The sequence below is a fragment of the Dendrobium catenatum genome, unplaced genomic scaffold (assembly GCF_001605985.2).
Source record: "Dendrobium catenatum unplaced genomic scaffold, ASM160598v2 fragScaff_scaffold_740, whole genome shotgun sequence".
Taxonomy (NCBI): Eukaryota; Viridiplantae; Streptophyta; class Magnoliopsida; order Asparagales; family Orchidaceae; genus Dendrobium; species Dendrobium catenatum.
The window spans coordinates 1,376,121-1,396,349 of record NW_021319202.1 but is presented as its reverse complement, the minus strand read 5'-3'; the positions used below and the strand labels follow the sequence as shown (position 1 = coordinate 1,396,349).

Below are 20,229 nucleotides of genomic sequence, written 5' to 3'. Positions count from 1 at the left end.
ATATTTTTCATAATTTTTTTGAATTTTTAATGATGAAAAGCTGCTTTTTAGGACCATAGTTGTTAATGTGTTATAGCTTTTAAAAAAGTAATTGTTCATTTTTTTCAGGGTATGCTTGGAATAGCTTTCTAGCTGCTTTGTTTTTCAAACAATAATCACAATTTTATCTGACTACTATTTTTTCATTATTTTTTAAACATTTCTATGATGGAAAGATATTTCTTACAGCCATAATAAAGAAGTAGCTTTCTCTATAGCAACTTCGTAATCACTTTTATAAAACACTGCAGTCATCTCAAATCAACAATAATCATATAATTGTTTCAAGTTCCATTTAATCCATCAAATATTAGTTCCAAATATAATAAGCAGCTATATTATCATTTACATAAAAGGAACTTTTCCCCACAAATCAAAGTACTCATCCCTTGCGCCAGCGACTATAATAAGAGAAGTGATTCATGCTCTTTTTAGGTATTGTTTCGGACGAGCAATTATTAGGTCCTTTCACTGGATGTAGAGGAAGGTTCGGTTTTAGGCAAAAATAGGTCAAATAGTGCAAATACCGAGTTTTTTGAAAAACTCGGTATTTTTTCAAAAAACTCAGTATTTGCACTTTTTTAGGCAAAACCGAACCTTCCTCTAGGTCCTTGCACCGGACCAAATAAAAGTTCGTTTCGGACAGCTTTTTTGCTACTTTATAACTATTTTTTAATACAAAATTTTTAATTTCAAAAAATTTTGTACTAAAAGAATTATTTTAAAAAGCATCAAAGAAGCTGTCTCTATCAAGAACAATTATTACGTCCTCCTACCGGATGCAGAGGAATATTCGGTCGTTGGCAAAATCCCGCCTATACCGAGGTGTACCGAGTTTTTCCAAAAAAACTCGTACCGAGTTTTTCCAAAAAAACTCGTACACCTCGGTATAGACGGGATTACCTATGACCGGATGTTCCTCTGCATCCTTACACCGGACCAAATAAAAGTTCCTCAAACAAAGCCATAATCTATCACACATTGATTTTAGACATAATAAATAGCTCCATTATCATGTACAAAAAAGGTAAAATTTCCCCACAAAGCAAAGCCCCAATTAATACCCACAGTCAGAGCAATAGCTAAAATTCCCCATGCCAGCAATAATAATCGAAGAACTGCTTCATGGTGCTTTAATTGATGTATCACATATTAATTTCAAGCACAAGAAACAGCTCTACTATCATGTACATAAAAGCAAAATTCCCCCAAAAAGCAAAGCCCCAATTAATACACACGAGCCACAGAAATCATAGCTTTGCCCTGTACCTGCAATTCGAATTGTCCGCCGTCCGGCTGCTGACGTTGACAGTAACATCGCAGCTGCTGTAGGTCACAATGTGATGCTTGAAAATCCCCAGCACCGAGACCCTGCCGGGAATCCTCGTGGTTGTTTGGAAAACAAGCGATCCCGATAGCACATCACTATACAAAGCAGAATCGCCAATCAACCTCCCGGCGAAGATCGTCACCGACACATTCATCCGCTCCGATCCGCCGGCATTAATCTGCCCAGGCGGAATCGCCGCCTCGCCGACCTGCGAACCTTTGTAGAATAGCTCGGCGGAGCTCTCGCCGTAGCGGAAGCTCGCGTGATTGGGGTTGTGAGCGGTGAGGTCGAGATCGAGAGTGACGTTGAGGTCGACGCCGAGGTTGGGGAGATTGAAACCTGCTTTGAAGCCGCCGAGCTTGACGGAGTTGACGGTGGTGGTGGCTTCGCGAACGCGGAAGACGGTGACGCCGAGGATGACGAAGAGCAACACGATGAAGAGGAAGACGGCGAGGGAGATCAAGATGCATCGCCGGCGACGGCTGCGGATCCATTGCTTTCCGTTGATGTTCATGGCTTCCTTCGATCGGCTTTTAAGGCCAGCTGCGCATTTTTTTTCGTTGGAAATTTTTTTGGAGGGATTTCTTCTGCGAGCAGTTTATATATCTTATTTTAAGAGATCGAATATTTAGCTTTTTCACTGGGAAGGTTTGCTACATCAATCCAAGGCCTTCTCCTAAGGAAGGGCCTCATTTGTAATCGACTACAAATACTAGTGGATTCATTCAAACCGGGCCAGGCCCCGTGGGTTTTCCCCCTTTTTCAGGGGTTTTCCACGTAAAAACTTTGGTGTCTCTTATGAACGCTACACCCTCTCACTTATCTGCTTGTGTGCTGGATCTTCGTACAACGCTAAGACGTTAAACTATATATTTCTCTACCGCCGCGAATATTCCAGGACGCAACAATATTTATTTTCTTTTTTATCATTAAAATTCGTAAATGTAATTGTATATCTTAAATATCTAATACATTCATAAAATTAAATATAAAATTATTAAAGATAATTAAGGTTTAATTTGATGTTGTTATCTTAGTATTTTATTTTTTTTGTTCATAATCATAATTTTTATTCAGCTGCTACTAAAGACACTGCTTTATACAATATCTTTGAAAATATATTTTTCCTACAAAAACTCTACAAGGCAATAAGAAATTTATCATTCATTTGTGATAACTTTTTTATTGTTTTTAAAATAATTTTTTAGTACAAATTTAAACATTATTTTTACTAAAAAGTTAAAAAGTAATAAAAAGTAGCCACAATAGAAGCCTAAAGTCTGTGGGAGCTGTGGCTTTTTAAAAAGTTGATTGTGAAACTGTTGTGGGAAAAACATTTATTTTAAAAATTATTGTGAAAAAAATAAAATTTTTAACATGCTTTGTGTATGGTGAATATATATATATAACCAAAAAGTACTTTTAGCTCCCACACATTAATACATCTATTTATTAAAAATAACGTCCTATCATAATTTTTTTTATTTATGAAAAAATAACAAAATAATAACAATCAAATAAAAATATAATTGTGTTATGAAAATATGAAGCAGTTAGAAAGGTGTCTCTAACATGAAGTTTTATTTGGTCCGGTCGACCGAATGAGAGAAACATTCGGTCGCAGGCAAAATCCCGTTGTACCGAGGTGTACCGAGTTTTTCGAAAAAAACTCGGTACACCTCGGTACAGCGGGATTTTGCCTGTGACCGGATGTTTCTCTGCATCCGGTCGGAGGACGTAATAATTGTTCCTCTAACATGCGCTTAGTTTTAAGCTTCATTTGAAATAATTTTAGTACCGCTTTTTAAAGTTATTTTTTATATAAAAATTTATATTTTTATACGAAAAAATTATTTTAAAAATTGTAAAAAATTCATCCCAAATGAAACCTTAATATAATTATTGTAGAACAAAACTGCCGCCTCCCCTATCCCAAGCGTAATATGCGTGATGGTAATTGTGTTTGATACTTAAATATCTAATATTTTAAAATAATATTTGATTACTATAAAACTTTAAAAAAACTGGGTGATTTATGCAAATTTACTTTATTGGCTTTGGGATTCGGTCGAGCGGTTGGTGGGGAGATACGGTTTGGTAATTTGGTCTGATACTCTTAAGAGCTTGTTTTCAAATTAATGTGGTTTTACACAATGCGTTAAAGTTTGATTTTGATTTCAGTATTATTTTATGATAATTATTTTATTTCAATATTTTGATGAATTTTTAGGAATGATCTTTCTTTATTAGATTTAAACGAGAATTTGACTTTTAGTATGACACAATGGAGAAAAATGATTCATGTTGCCGACCCCACGTAGTGGGATAAAAGCTTGATGTTGTTGTTGTTGTTTGTTTTGATGAATTTTTCTGATAATTTTGATTATTTTTCCATCATAATTTTTTTTAGAAAATATATCTAACGAAAGTTTTGGTTAAAAATTAATAAATTTTAATCAAACAATTATAAACCCAATCAAATTTCAGCAAAAATAATCACTAAATTCAATCTAAATTAATTTTTTTAGTAAATTTAGGATTAATTTCAGGCAAAAACTTAATCATAGAAACATAGGATCCGTTAAGGACGACGTCACTAGTGCTTTGCTTTATAAAAAGCTATTAAATAGTCGTTCGGGGGCATTGCGACAGAATTGGGCTAAGAAAAATTTCGGGCACATGGTTACTTTCCGCGGCCCTTCACTATCTCCCGCGGTCCACAGCTTTTTGCAATTTTGAAGGGAAAAAATGACGCAAACTGGCCTACTTGCAAATGTTCGTGATCTTCGTCCCATCGATGCCTTTACTCACGGCTTCTGATTACAATTACCAAACCTTAAAAACTAACGCCGACTTCCTCAAGCTCATCCATCTAGGACTCACGTTCTCCGGCCCGCCCTTGTGTCTGGCAATTCAACTTTTGCGACTTCGACGCCCCTCACGATGCCTATGCCTCTAAGTTGCTCCTAGTACTTCGACCCAACTCCAATGTTCAATTAATCTGTCAATTCCCATCCGCATGCTCTTTCTCTCGATCGAACGAGCCCCAAGCACCTAGCCGATCGTTTGGACCAATCATATAGGCATGTCTGATCCTCCTCTCCACAAACAGCATCTTCCTCTTCTCTCCAACAATTATTTATTTCAAACAATTTTAATTGTGTATTTTTTTACACTAAAATTGTAATAGAGAAAAAAAAATTGTTTCATGTTTTGAAAATTACTTACTTATTTTTATTTTAATTAAATCTTAAAAATTTATCGAGTCATATTATTATTATCACAAAAAAAAAAATTAAAGTAATATCAGATATTATAATTTTTTCAATATAATTTTAAAGTATGATATTATATTGTAAAAAAAACATATTTAAATATTTAAAACGAATAAAATATTTCATAAAAGTGGATAAAATTGTAATTTAATTTTTTTTCTTTTATTATGTACATTTAAATTTTTTTTTAATTTACAAAAAAAAATTTCAACTAAATATATAAGAGTATCAATGTAATTTGTCGGCATATAGCAGCACAACAGTTCGTTAGTTATACTTTCCAAATAAAATATAGTGATTTATGTACAGCAACCTCAGAAAATAATTTTTTATACAGCAATTTACAACCTGATTTATCGACAGCTATAGCAGTCCCCAAACAGTTATAAAATCTTTTCTTTTTTGAGCGGGAATATGTTAAGTAGGGCAGTCACGAGGTGCAAGAGAACGCCGATATTGCGGGTCTATCTATCGAATTACGGTCAAAGTTGGTTGGTTGTTGAGCATTAGGCGGTCCGCTTAGCCTTCATAAATGCAAAGGATAAAGGGACCTGAAATAAGACTCAAAATTAGACCACTGATACGGCGTTTAGTGATATTGTATATCCAATCTCCATACATCCATGCAGAGAACAAAGCTATGGGTCTCGGTTTAAGGTAGGATAATAAGGTGCTGTTTAAGGGCATCACGTGATTAGTAGTGATAATATTCTAAGCTTAATTAGGTTTGGTTGCTTATGAATTTCCAACTACAATTTGTCATAAGTGCTTAGCGATTAAGTCTCAGTTAAATATCTCATTATCATAGCATTAGATCTATAAGTCAAAAAATAGATTTTAAGGGCATCATCTTCAACACTGACTAATTTACTAACTAATAAAAAAATTATGAACATGTTTAGATGAATTATTATCTAAATTAAAAGACATTGTTATTTGAGTCAACATATGAACTTGCAGGTAGGGTGTCAATTTATAATACGATCGGAAAACTCAAACTGAAAACTTTAGTTTCAGGTAAATCGTTTAACAAGCGGGTTGGGTTCGGGTCATAATTCCTACTCCGTTTGAAAAATCGGATCATGTCTGTGTCAACTGGCTGACTTAGAAATGACCCGCATCGTGCTCGACCCGCGCTTGCCCCCACACCTCATGGCTTGCACTAGACCGCACCAGCCTCGTCTGCTCTGCGCTCACCCACGTTTGCTTCTCGGATAGTTTGGTCGACTCTGATTTAGCATGGGTTTGGTCCGGGTTCAAATTTTCTGACTCATTTATGTAATCATGTTGGATATGGATTGGATCCATCAAGAGCGCATGAGTTTCGGGTTGGATCCAAACCCAATCTGAAAATTCATTTTGACACCCGTACTTGTAGGTTAGGATTGAGTCAATATTCTTTTGATTTGGGGCATAACTTATTGATTTTAAATATCATAGTTGTTAGTAAAATTTTCGTAAATGGAGTACAACGAATGAATTGTGCTACAAATACACACAACATTTGTTAAGAGATAATTTTATTGGAGATTTTTTTTTATTGCTAAAAAATATTAAATTTAACAAATTGTATTGTAATTCACGAGCTTTAAAAATAAATAATAGATATATTTTATTGAACTTGAATTCAATTTATATTTGACTTCAAGCAAATTAACTCGCATAATATAGTAAGTTTTCAATTTAATTGAAATTCAATAGTTAGAGATCTTATTAGTATTATTGGATATCTAAATTAAGAATTCATTTGGGACAACTTTCAAACTGCTTTCATAAAGCAATAATAAAGTTGTCCTATGCAAAGTTTAAGGCTTTGTTTGTGACGGCTTTTTTATCGCTTCTTAAAGCAGTTTTTTAGTACGAAAATTTTAATTTTTTTATTAGAAAACTATTTTAAGCAGCAGTAAGAAAGCTGTCCCAAACGAAGCCTGAGGCTTTATTTGGGATAACTTTTTTTGCTGTTTTTTAATATGACTTTTTTGTACAAAAAAAATTAATTCACAAAAATTTTATACTAAAAAGTAGTTTTAAAAGACAGTAAAAAAGGTTATCCAAACGAAGCCTAAGATGGATTAAATAGATTAGTATTATTGGATATCTTATTTGGACTAATGTATTAGAAATTAAAATGTCAAATTTTTATATTTATAGCTTATGCATTGTAAGATATTTTATGCAACTGCAAATATTAAAATATTAATCTCTAAATTATCTAAAAAAACTCTCTACAGTTACTGTATCATATAATATAAATATAATTATAATTAAGTACAATTTTTTAATTATTAACTTTAATATATATAATAAAATCGCTTGGCATTATTTGTACTTTAAATGCTGTAATTAAAGTATAATATCACAATTAATTAGTACAAACTTCGATTAGTATAACTTGGCTGTCGAGATGGATTATCTTAATCACTTCTGTTTAATCATCTTCTGCTTTTGTGAGTCATTTTCTTGATATTTTATCACGTTAGGTTATCTAGTATAGGGACTTAATCACTTAACACCCATTTAGTATAATGATGGGGAGCTTCATCTGTATTTAAAGTCTTGTGTATTTGGATATATTTAAATTTGCTATTGAATTCATCGTCGTAGTTTGGCTACTATTATCCGATTGTTATTGTTGTATTATCGTCATTATTTGACTACTGTTATTCGGCTGTCATATTTTATTTTCCATCATTTGATTGTCGTCGTCTAACTTTAATTGCGCGTGTTAGATTTGAATTTGCTCGTGGACCCGACTTTACTTACAACTAATTTTCTAAGTATGAATTGAAGAAACTAGGGAAACTTCGATTCGGTAGTATGGAAAGAGAAAGGAGAATGCAAATCCCGTTAAAAAATTTGCTCAAAAGTAAGTTCCCAAAGATTTTGAATGTATAAAAAGTATTTATAGGGCTATAGGGAAGGTTCTATAAAAAACAGAGTACAACATTGATAATAATCCATTACATATTGTACATGACATGTGACATGAACTGGTATGTACTTGCGTGGACGTATGTCTTTATTATAGCTCTAAATTCCAAGGCGAGTTTTCACTAGTGAGTCCTCAGGGTCAGACGAGTTTATGTGGGCAAATCCTTTGGATGCAAACGCGAGTCCCTGGAGGGTGTTTTTCGTCTCATGGGAGCAAAGGGTGAGTCCTTTAACATGATAATAATAACGAGCTCATGGCAACTAAGTTGAGGGGCTCATAGTCATGGACCCCTGAGGTGTGTCATTCTTATAATTGGAACCAAAGATGTCATGTAATAATCCAAAGTTTTTATTTATTAATGAATTCTTAATAATCTAATATCAAAATAATTAGAAAATCTTACATGCATGGAAATATAGTTAGGAGTGTTGTGGTACTCTAATGGAGAACGCAACGGAATTGACCTCTATGTGTAACAACCTGACAATTATGAAAACTATTTTAAAATGAAGAATATGAATGTGACGCATTTCGGTACACCGGTACCCTAGTCTTGGGAAAATTTAAAAATAATTCAACACGGCAACGCCATGAACAAACATACAACACTATGGCACTGCGATGTTTGAGTGCCGGGACGCTAGGTCACAAACAATATATATTAAGCCATAAACCTAAAGAACTGCACTATGTCCTCCTCCCCATTCACGTTGTTTGCTATGGAAGAAGAAGGGAAAGGGAGAGAGAAGAGAGAGAAAACTGAGTTTTGGTCATTTTTGCATGTTGCTTTAGTTAGGAAAAGTCTTATTAATCATAGTAACCTAAAAGCTACTTTTCTTTTCAATGATTTCTTATCTACTGATTTAATTTTCCCAAAACTGCACTTTTTTTTTTTTGGGAAATTTTGGGGCCTAGGCCCATATCATTGATGTAAAGGAAAAAACAGAATTACAAAGAAAAAAACAGTTGCAAACAAAAAAATGTTGCAACAACCAAAAACTAACAGCAACAGCTGCTGAACAAAAGAAACTAATAACAGTAAGGCAAAATGAAAAAAGCGAAATTAAAAGGACTCAGTAAGCAATCAGCATTAAGATCAACGAGGCTAACAAAAAATACTCCCCTGGTTGCCGAAAAGGAGGAAACCGAGACCGTCCAAGGGGAGAGGGCATAGATTGCGATCATCATTGTCCTTCAAAAACTCCACCAGCCCATGGTTGCCACAAGAGACCATCCATGGACGCCAGCAAACCTTCCACAGCAAAAAGGCAGAGATCAAGTGAACCATAACTGACTTGATTGAAAGCATTTTTTCTTGAAGGTCTTAAGATAAACAGCCTTTTTAATTTTGGACGTGATGGTAGTGAGGCATTCAATGTTATTCCCAAAAATTCTATCGTTGCGGGCTCTCCAGGTATAGTAGACAATAGCAGAAATTAATAGGAACCCAAAACTTTTCCTATTTAAGTCTGATTCCGAAGCTTCCATATCAAAATAAACTTGCCAGAGGTTGGGACGGAGCAGCATATAATTCATTCTGGGCAAACAATGCTTCAGAATGTTGAATGTGAAGTCACATTCAAAGAACAGATGGTTTTTTGTTTCATTTTCCGCCTTACAGAAGACACAAATAGGAGTAGCAGGAATACCCCTCATAGCTAAAGCATCCGCAGTTTTAAGCCCATTCATAAATGCAAACCAGGAAAAAATGGAATACCGTAAAGAAAAGTGTTTGTGCCAAACATATTTATGCCAAGGAACCACCTCACAGTCCTCATAGAACATTTGAACAAAATTGCGGAAGATAGGCTTTCCAGTATTTGTCCAGCAACAATCAACGTCAGAGTTGTGGATAGGGACAGAATTTATAAGAGCAGTTAAAGGAGCTGGTAGGTTAGAAGGTAAGTTCCAGCAATTAGAAATAATAAAACTGCTAACGCCCACATTGGTAGTAGGGATAGGGAAAGCAAAGTTACCCTGTTTAATCCTTTCAGCAACAGATAGCCCAAAACACCAGGGGTCCCAATAGAAGGAAAGCCTACTAGAATGGATAATTTTAAAGTTAAGAGAGTGTTGTAAGCGTATGGCAACGTCACAAAGAGCTTTCCAGTAAATAGAGCATTTAGAGCAGCCAAAATTCCAAAAAGATTCATATTTTGCTTTCCACCAGCTATTTAAAAGGCTTTTGGAATTGTAAAACCTCCATATAACTTTACAGCCAAAGCCAAAGAAAATGGAACTTATAGAGTGTAAACCAAGGCCACCATAACTGTAAGGTTTGCAGGTGTTGTTCCACGAGACCATGTGTAAACCTTTTTTGTTAATGTCCCCATAGAAAAGAAACCTAGAGCATAAGCTTTTAATGATCTTTTCACAAGTCTTGGGGATAACCGTCCCACGAACCCAGTAAGCTAGAACATTAGTGATTGTGTATTTTAGGTATTGCAACCTACCAGCAATGGAGAGAGATCTTGCCTTCCAGCCCTCCAAACAGCCAGAAATTTTATCTAAAAGAGGTTGATAGTCACCAATTTTCAATCTCTTCATAAAGATAGGAATACCCAGGTATTTAATAGGGGCATTGGCAATAGGGATATTCAGTATGTTACATAAAGCCTCCTCAACATCAGTATTTTTAGAGAAAAGAATACTGCTCTTGTTGCTATTAATCTGCAGCCCAGAAATGTTAGCAAAATTGTTGAGAATATTGATAAGAGCATTGGCATTGTCTAAATTGGCTTTAGCAAAAACCAACAGATCATCTGCATAAATAAGATGATTGATAATAATATCCCCAGCTCTCATACCCTGAAATAAATTGTTCAAGCTGGCCTCTTCAAAACAAGAAGAAAGACTGTCCATGACGATACAGAATAGGTAAGGAGAGAGGGGACAGCCTTGCCTGAGGCCAGAATTGGATTGGAAATAACCCTCAAGGGCCCCATTGATCAAAATAGAAAATTGAACTTCAGAAATGCAAGCTCTGATCCAAGAGACAAAAATATCAGGGAAACCTTTCTCAATCATTCGATTAAGTAAAAAGCTCCTAGAGACCGTATCGAAAGCTTTGTGGATGTCAAATTTAGCACAGAAGTAATGATCTCTCTGGGAGGTATTAAAATCTTTGAGCAACTCAGCAGCAAGCAAGATGTTATCAGAGATAACTCTATCTTTAATAAAACCAGCCTGACTAGGATGGATAATGAAAGGCATGACCTCTCTCAATCTATTGGCTAAAATCTTGGCAATGATTTTGTAGAAAGTATTGCAAAGAGAGATGGGTCTATAGTCGGCAATGTCTTGAGCATGAGGCTTTTTGGGGATAAGAGCAATGGCAGTAGCTTTAGCATGCTTGGGCATAGTCCCAGAAGAGAAAAAAGCCAAAACAGCCTCACAAAGTTGAGTGCCAATAGTGTTCCAAGTGGACTTATAAAACTCAAAGGTGTAGCCATCAGGCCCAGGGGCTGAGCTGTTAGGGGAGGAAAAAACCACATTTTTAATTTCATCCACAGAGATGGGGGCGGTTAAAAGGGGAATGAGGTTGGCCGGGACTTTGTGGTGAGTGGGGGCATTCCAGGAGGTAGAGGTAGAAGGCAGATCAGTGTTATAGAGCTTCATAAAATGATTGACAATAGCATTCTTGATGTCAGTAGGATCAGAGAACTCCCCATCCTTAGTAGTAATGCATTTAATCAAATTGGAGTTGTGTCTAATGTTGATCCGAGAGTAGAGAAACTTCAAATCATCCTCCCCATTAGACAACCACTTAGCTTTTGCTCTTTGAATAATCCAACCCGACCAATCAGATTTTTTCTCGGCAAGAAGGTGGTTAACCGAAATAAGGGCCGAGTTGAGATGAAGATCATGAGGAGAGTCTTGAATTTGACTCAACAAAAAAGATTGACTTCTATTAAGATCATCAATTTCCTTCAGGATATGATTGGAAGATGCCCAGCTCATGGCTTTGATGTTGGTCTTGAGAGTTTTCAACTTTTGAAGGAAAGCATGTGTAGGGCTGCTATGGAATTTCTTGGAAAAAACCTGAATGAGAGAATCCCAGAACTCTGGTTTAGATAACCAGTAGTTTTTAAAAAGGAACCTATGCCTTTGATGAAGGGATTGGTCATATTGCAGAATAATGGGAGAGTGGTCCGAAATCTGAGGACTATCCACAAGGTAATAGGAGTTCTGGTAAGTGTCAAGCCATTTATCATTAACCAGCATCCTATCAAGCTTGATGTGGATAGGATTTTTAGCCCTTTGATTGTACCAAGTAAAGTAATGTCCTACAGAAGATAAATCATGAACAGCAATATTGAAAATCAAATTATTGAAGTCAGAAGTTTTGCAGTTTGAAAGGGCCGAACCACCAGCTTTTTCATTGGGGGATCTACAACAGTTAAAATCCCCCAAAATGATCCATGGCATAGAGATATCCACAGCCAAGTCCATGATATCTTTCCAAAGTCTCTGCCTTTCATCAGAAGAATTTGATGCATAAACCACAGAAACACAATAAACTTCATTATTCCCTTTAAAAACAGTCCCGTGGATCAATTGACTGGAAGTAAACGATGGCTTAAACATTACTTTAAGCGCATTCCATTTTATCCAGATTCTACCCGGAGTAGAAAAGGCAAAGTTATCATAAGAGCCTTCAGAGTGAAAAACAGAATGAGAGGAATAAAACCAAGGGCTTTGCAGGGTGGTGCTAGAAATTCTCGTTTCCAGAAGAAAAAGAAGATCCAGATCAAATTTTGAAACCATGTTTTTACAGCAAACAGCTTTGTCCGGTCTATTAAACCCGCGAGTGTTCCAGGACGCCAGAAGAGGTGGAGGCCTGGTCATTGGGACTTTGAAGAAGAGGAGTTGGCCTTTTTGGCCGATTTTGCTCGTGTGTTCTTGGAATTGCTGGCTGGTTGAGACTGCACATAAGGTTGCTGTTTATCTTTGGTTTTAGAGTTAGAACCCAAATTATGAGGATCGGGTGGCTTTCCCGAATTTTCAGTGTAAGTGGATGAGGTTGGCATCTGGTCCTGCTTCTCAGACATGTTCGAGCTAGAGACTGCTGAATCAGCAATAGTGTCTTGGTATGAGAGGGCATCAAATTTATTGGTGACAGGAATATTCGGGGATGAATCTGGTAGAGGTTTAGTGGGGGAATTTTGTGTGGGGGTCGGGGATGGGAGATTCGAGGTGAAGTCCTCAGAAGGTGAGTTGAGATTTGGAATAAGATTAGTGGTCGGAGCCATAGAAGGTTGGTTCAAAGGGGGAGAAGGCTGAGGAGGTGTAGGTGTTGGTTGGGGGTGCATGGTGTTCTGAGGTGGAGCTTTCGGGATGTTCAACTTAGGAGGGAAATTCCTAGGTTTGCGACTGGTACTCCTTCCACGGTTAGGAATGGAGTCATTTTGCTGCGGATTCGGGTTTTTTGGGCAAGCATTAGGAGCATGCATGATGGAATTGCAGAAGGTGCAGTGAGTTGGCTTCCAGTCGTATAGCACAGTAAGAGGGAATTTTTTATCATCAACCGTATAGTAGATCTCATCCGGGAGAGGAGAAGAACTACATACCTGAACACAAACTCTAGCGAAAGTCAGCCTTGTTTTTGCCGCAGTCAGAGCGTCAACAGCCAGCCGAATACCCACACAACTTGCAATCTTTGAGATTCCCTCAGGCGTCCAGCAAGACAGAGGGAAGTTTTTGATCTTGATCCATAACGGGATGGATGGGAACTCTTCGCGAACAGGGACGAAGTCTGGGGTCCATTTCTGTAAAATGAAAGGTTTTCCGAAGAAAAACCAGGGTCCGCCGGACCATGCCATGTCATAATCTTCTCTGTTGTTGAACTTTAGGAGAAAGAATCCCTCATCCAGGGTAAGAAGAGTGAGGGAGCCTTTCAAAGACCAAGATTTTTTGATCGTAGCAAGAAGAGCCTCATAATACGGACGACGGCCAATCGAATAGCCGACAAGGGAAAGAGCCCATTCAGGGGATCCCGCAGAGAACTGAGCGGAGGTGAAGTGGGCTGTAGCGTTACCGTCGGGTAGTGAGAGATCGATGAAGTAAATTCATTAGAAACAAGTGGTTGGGAAGCTATCAAACTCTTCCAATCACGGGGAAGAAGAGAGGTGTAGGAAGAGGAGGGGTTGTTGAGAGAGGCGTTAGGCGGCGGAAAAAAGGAGGAGGACATCCCTTCGGAGGTCCTCCCCAGGAGGGAGGTGGTGGCGGCCAGGAGAGAGCAAAAACGAAACCCTAGCAGAGCAAAGCGTTGTATAACTGACTAAAAAAAAAACTGCACTTTAAATTTATAACTTTTTATATATGACATATATGACTAATATAATTTTATATTTGCAAGCCTTGGTTAGGGAAGAAAAGGAAAGGAGGGAGGGAGAGAGAGGAGGAGGAGGATAGAGAAGAGAGAGAAGGCTCGCCTAGTTATGAAAATTGTTTTAATTGTGTTTGGTAGCATATATCATATGTATGTGCTTAATTATTTTAATTTCTTTAATTTTCTATCTCATAAATATGATAAAAATATATTATCTTTTGATCTAGCAAACTTTCACGATGTAGCTTTTGATATATTGTAAATATCTCTATTCTCAATATCTTGGTATGATCATTGATACGTCATAGGAAAATTATCTTGATCGGGCACGAATCTCAATGCAAAATCAAGTTGGAAACTTTCAAAATTAAAATTGGGACCATCTGAACTTTGATTTCAGCAAACTTACAGTTAAACTGAACGTCTCGGAAATACGAACCCAACGACACCTAATTCGACTCAATCCGAGCCCAAATGAGTCCAAATCAAGGACCCAAAGCGCAGTTGGAAGGTTCAAACCACAAATTAGATTACCAAACGATTTCCAAAAATTAATTGGTTATAGTCAAATCGAGCGACTCGACAAGACAAATCCAACGAACCCAAGATCGTTAAATTCCAACATTACTAAGACATTCAAATGTTCATCAACCGGTCCCTGATCGGCCGTCCATCCGACCACTTCCCCTTTACACTTGATCTCTCACCTATTTACAGGCCATGCCACTCCATAAATATATAAATAAACTCCTCATTTCTCTTGAAAGGGGATCCCAAGCAAGAAGAGAATAAGAGAAGAGAAGGAAGAGAATGAAGAAACTCCTCCTCAACCACAGCCGGAGTCTCGTCGGACCACCACCTGAGACTCTTATCCTCGCCGAACCACCACATTAGGCCCTCATCCTCATCGGACCACCACATGAGGCCCTCATCCTTGCTGGACCACTGCTTGAGGTTCTCGCCTTTGTCGGACCACCACCTGACGTCGTTGTTTTGCCGGACCACCACTTGAGGCCCTCACCTCCACTAGACCACCACTTGAGGCCCTCACTTCCGTCAGACCACCACTTGAGACCTGGAATTCTGCCGGACCATCACCTGAGACACGAACTTTCGCAGGACGACCGTTTGACGTTATTGTTCTGCTGGACCACCACTTGAGGCCCTCACCTCCACCTGATCATCACTTGAGACCCAGACTTCTGTCGGACCTCCACCTGATGCCCGGACTTCCGCCGGACCACGCTTGAGGCCCTGTGCTTCACCAGGCCACCACATGAGGCACAAACTTCTACCATACCACCACTTGAGGCCCTGACTTTTGTCGGGCCACCACCTGATGCCTAGAATTCTGCCAGAGTATGCCCTACTACAACGGTCTTTCTATCCCCAATCTCCGATCAACTATGGTTTTTCAGACCCCTGTCTCCTTCTGACTATGGTCCTTCCGACCTCCGTCACGTACTATGGACCTTTCGACCAACATCGCCAGACAACGGCCTTTCTGACCTCGATCTCATGCATGCTACGGTCCTTTCGACCTCCATCACCAGACAACGGCTTGCCGACCTCTATCCTATCAACTATGGTCGTGCGAACTAAACAGACATGTCTATATTGTAACTCCCACCATATAATGTGCTATATATGATCTATATTTATACCATCAAGCCAAGGCCTTCTCCCAAGGAAGGGCCTCATTTGTAATCGACTACAAATACTAGTGGATTCATTTAAACTGGGTCAGACCCCATGGTTTTTTTCCCCTTTTCAGGGGTTTCCACGTAAAAATTATGGTGTCTCTTATGAATGCAACACTCTCTCTCTCTTATCTGATTGTGTGCTGGATCTTCATACAACGTTAAGACATTAAACTATATGTTTCTCCACCATCGCGAATACTCCATGACGCAACAATCATATAGTAATTTCACGAGTTAGATTTGCATGTACATTCATGATGGGAATGTAATATTTCTTACAACAATATTCTAAGCTGATATGATTAGTCATGTAAGATTGAATTTTCACATTTTCTATTTTGTATGTTTTGTATATTTTTGAATGCATTTATTTTGTGGTAAAGCGTGTCTCAAGGGTTCGCCCTACCATGATCTCTTTGACCTTCTTCGCTCATTGACTATGATCCTATGACTATCATCACCCATTGATGACGGTCCTTGAACCATCGTTGTCTGACTAAGATCCTCTGACAACTGTCACCCAACTACAATTCTCCAATCACTGGCACCAAGCTATTGTTCCTATGACTATTGTGCAATATCCATTGTTGCATAACCCCCCCCCAAGCCCCCTTACCTTGTTGGAGAAGGAAGAAGAGAAAGAGAGAAAAAAGATAAAAAAAGAGGGTAGAGATTTAGAGATTACAGAGCTAAATACATCCATTAGGCTAGTTAAGGATTTTGTCGAGCACAAGGACTTCTAAACGCCCATCTATGCTTTCAATTCCAATACGTATGCCACAAAATATAAAAAATCTATATATTTTCTTGAATTTTATGATGTTTTCCTAGTGTAACTTTTTATATATCATAACATGATTTATTTTGAACACTTGATTGTATAAAGTTAAAATTTTACAGGTTAGTTCTTCTGTATTAGTTTTTGTACATGTCAAATGAATGAAATATTTATAATATTAATGACAGTTCTCTAAAAATCTCAAAATGTTGTTCTAAATGTTCCTTTGAAGTTATAATTAGAAAGATAAATGGCAAGTATATAGGTTTTTACACATGTAATGTTTCCTGGTTTTAGTAGTACATATGTCATCATATTCATATTTAATATCATAATTATATGTTTAAATACTCACATCCATGATTCATGACATAATATTAGAGAAGTTGTGATATCTGAAATGATACAAGTGCACTTTTTATAAATGCTACAAGGGCTCTATAAGTTCTATTCTGACCCATCTGTTTGGCATGGATTTAGGAGGTTTTATGCTTTGCTTTGACTCATCTTGCTTTATGTGGGTGTTGCAGATTTAAAAAGTCATAAGTGAAAGTGGAGTTTTTAACAGACACTTAGACATATGCATAATATATCCACGTATTGCTTATTTTGATAATTCAAATAAATTTGAGTATAAAAAATATTTTGATATCAAGTATATTCTTACATTTTGATACCTCTGTGAAGTTTATCCATAAAAGTGCAAGTGATAACTTCGATAAGAAGCATATTATGATAGTCTTATGAAAGTAATTATGTGAAAGGTGCAAATGTAAATGTTATGTGCAAAGTCAAGTAATAATGTATGAATTGATGTTTTCTAAAACACAAAATGGGTTAAATTTTATATAAGTTACTTTTTGTTAACACTTAGTTTTGACTATGATGCTTTAACTTAATATTTGAATAATTTTTCTATTTATAGTTGTTGCGTGCTAGAATATACGCGGCAGTAGAGTTAAAAAATATTCGTCTTAGCGTTGCACGAGTATTCTGCACACAAACAGAAAAGAGAAATGAACACCAGAATTTTTACGTGGAAAACCCAAAAAGGGAAAAAACCACGGGGCCTCGCCCAGTTATAAAGTTCCACTAGTGTTTGTATGAAGTACAAAGGTTGATCCGTCTTACAAATCAAGACGATCAGTTTACAATCAACTTCTTACAAAAGTTACGAAGTTCTGCAAATTCTCGGCGTTTCCCGAAAATTCAGCAGAGTTCCGGCGTCTTCAGGCGGCAGGAAGAGCTCCGACGGTGGTCGAGGAGGAGCTTTTTCCTTCTTCTCCTTCTATTCTTCTTCTCTCTTTTTTCCCTTTGGTGTAGAATGAGGGCTCTATTTATAGTTTTTCTGGAGTGGCATAGCCCGTAAATAGGCGTGAGATCAAGGCCGAATTGAGAGTGTTTTGAATGGACGGCCGATATCGAATCCTTTGATTATGCGCCGTTTGTTGGGCATTTGAAGGACTTAATAATGTCAGAATTCAGTAATCTTGGGCTTGTTGGATTTGTCTCGTCGAGCCGTTTGATTCAAGTATAAGCTCGTCAAAATCGGAGACCGTTTGGTAACTCAAATTGCGGTTTAAACCTTTCAACAGTGCTTTGGGTCCTTGATTCAGACTCATTTGGGCTCGGATTGTGTCGAATTTGGTGTCATTGGATTTGTATTTCCGAGATGCTCAGTTTGACTTTAAGCTCGCTGAAATCAGAGTTCATATGCTCCCGAAATTAATTTTTGAAGTTTCCAACTAGTTTTTGCCTCGAGATTCGTGCCCGATCAAGATGATTTTGCGATGCCGTATCAATAGTAAAATGAGTATTGATATTTGTAGCAAAAACGTGAAAAAAAGTCTACTAAGCTTATTGTGCTCACTCTGTGAGATTTCTCTGATATATCTAGAGAAGGGATAGATCCAACATAGTAGAGTTGATAAGGTCAAGATTCTCAAAATTAGAATTTTGAGGTATTTTGTAATCTAAATATTTATTTTATTATGCATGGATTTTGTATGAACTAGATTATTATATATAAATCTTGAGAAATGATATTTGAATAATATTTTATACTATTATTATTATTTTTTGATTATTTAGTTGGCTATGGTTTACTCGGCATTATGATTGAGAAAAGTTGTCTAGGAATTTAATTATTTCATTAGATCCCGGAGCATCACACATCATTATATGACTATGATCCTTTAAACCTCTATTGGTGCCAGTTTACTATAATCCTCCAACCTTCATCATCCCGACTATGATTCTATGATCACTATCACTTGACTACAGTCTTTTTGACCTATGTCGCCTGAATATGGTCCTCAAACAATCGTAACTTGAATATTGTTCTTTGATTATCGTCGTCCGATTATGGTCATTCGACCATTGTCTCCCAACTATGGTCCTTTTAACCTCTATTATCCACTGACTATAATCCTTTGACTCTCAGTACCCGACAGCTACGATCTTTTAAGCACCATTACCCTAAATGATCCTCAGCCCATCATTTCATGACTACGATCCTTTTGATCTCCATTGCCTGTTGATTATGATTCTCAAACCATCATCCCAACTATGACCCTTACCTTCAACACTTAGATTTATGTTGGATTCCCGCCAATGGGCTCTCCCAACCAAGGTTTTAAAAATCGGACCGGACCGGCCGGTTCAACTGGTTCAACCGTGAACCGGCCAGTTGTCCGATCCGATCCAGTTCAAAAACCGGCTTAGCAGAGAACCGGCCTGAACCGGACTGAACCGGCGGTTCAACCGGTGAACCGGTCCGGGTTTGAAAGAACTGGCTGGTTTCAAAAAAAAAAATAAAATGTGGGATATAAATTAAGTTTTGTTACTTGGTTTAAAAGTTTAGAGGGCCTCACGTGATTTCGTAGTGATATTCTAAGTTTAATTAGGTTGTTTGCTATAAATTTCGCACTACAATTTGTCTAAGTGCTAGCATTAAGTCTCAGTTAATATCTCATTATCATAATTAGACTCTATAGTAATCTTTTAAAGGACATCATCCTCACACTGATAATTTACTACTATTAAAAATTATGAATCATGTTTGAGAATTATTATCTAAAGCATTGTTAACTTGAGTCAACTATGAACTTGCAGGCAGGGTGTTCAATTATAATACGTCGGAAAACTCAATCTGAAAACTTTAGTTTTCAGGTAATCCGTTTGACAAGCGGGTGGGTTTCGGGTCATAATTCTACTCGTTTGAAAAATCGGGATCATTGTTCGTGTCACTGGCTGACTTAAGAAATGACCCGCTCATCGTGCTCGCCCGCGCTGCCCCAGCCTCAAACTGGTTGCCAGACTCACCAGCCTAAGACAAATCAAGGACCCAAAGGCAGTTGGAAGGTTCAAAACCACATTTGGATTACAAGAGTTTCCAAAAATTAAGTGGTTATAGTCAATCGAGCGAGCTCGACAGACAAATCCAACGAACCAAGATCGTTAAATTCCAACATTACTAAGACATTCAAATGTTCATCAAACGGTCCCTGATCAAGGATCCGCGTCCATCCGACCACTTCCCCTTACATTAGATCTCCCTATTAACAGCCAGCATCCATAATTATATAAATAAACTCCTCACTTTTCTCTGAAAGGGGTCCCGCAAGAAGAGAAATAAGAGAAGATTGAAGGAAGGAAGAAGAACTCTCTCCTCAACCACGACTGGATCCGCCGGCCACATGAGGCCTCTCATTCTTTGTTTGGGACACCCAGTGCTAGCTGAAGGCTATCGCCATGGCGATCCACCAGGCTTAGGGTGGGAAATGCCCAACCTTAATTTTTTTTTTAATATTAGAGGGGAGAATTTTGAATATTTGGAATA

General features: G+C 37.5%; 2 protein-coding genes across 2 annotated transcripts; both read right to left on the bottom strand.

Annotated features, from left to right (window-relative positions):
* Positions 1 to 1,024: 1,024 nt before the first annotated feature.
* Positions 1,025 to 1,941, bottom strand: LOC110098765. Its single transcript, XM_020825683.1, has one exon. It carries the CDS (start codon positions 1,881 to 1,883, stop codon positions 1,290 to 1,292), a length of 594 nt encoding a protein of 197 aa, XP_020681342.1. The 5' UTR covers positions 1,884 to 1,941; the 3' UTR covers positions 1,025 to 1,289.
* A 10,479-nt stretch (positions 1,942 to 12,420) lies between these two features.
* On the bottom strand, positions 12,421 to 13,398 carry LOC110098777 (sporozoite surface protein 2-like). Its single transcript, XM_020825697.2, has one exon. It carries the CDS (start codon positions 13,396 to 13,398, stop codon positions 12,421 to 12,423), a length of 978 nt encoding a protein of 325 aa, XP_020681356.1.
* Between the last annotated feature and the right edge of the window lie 6,831 nt (positions 13,399 to 20,229).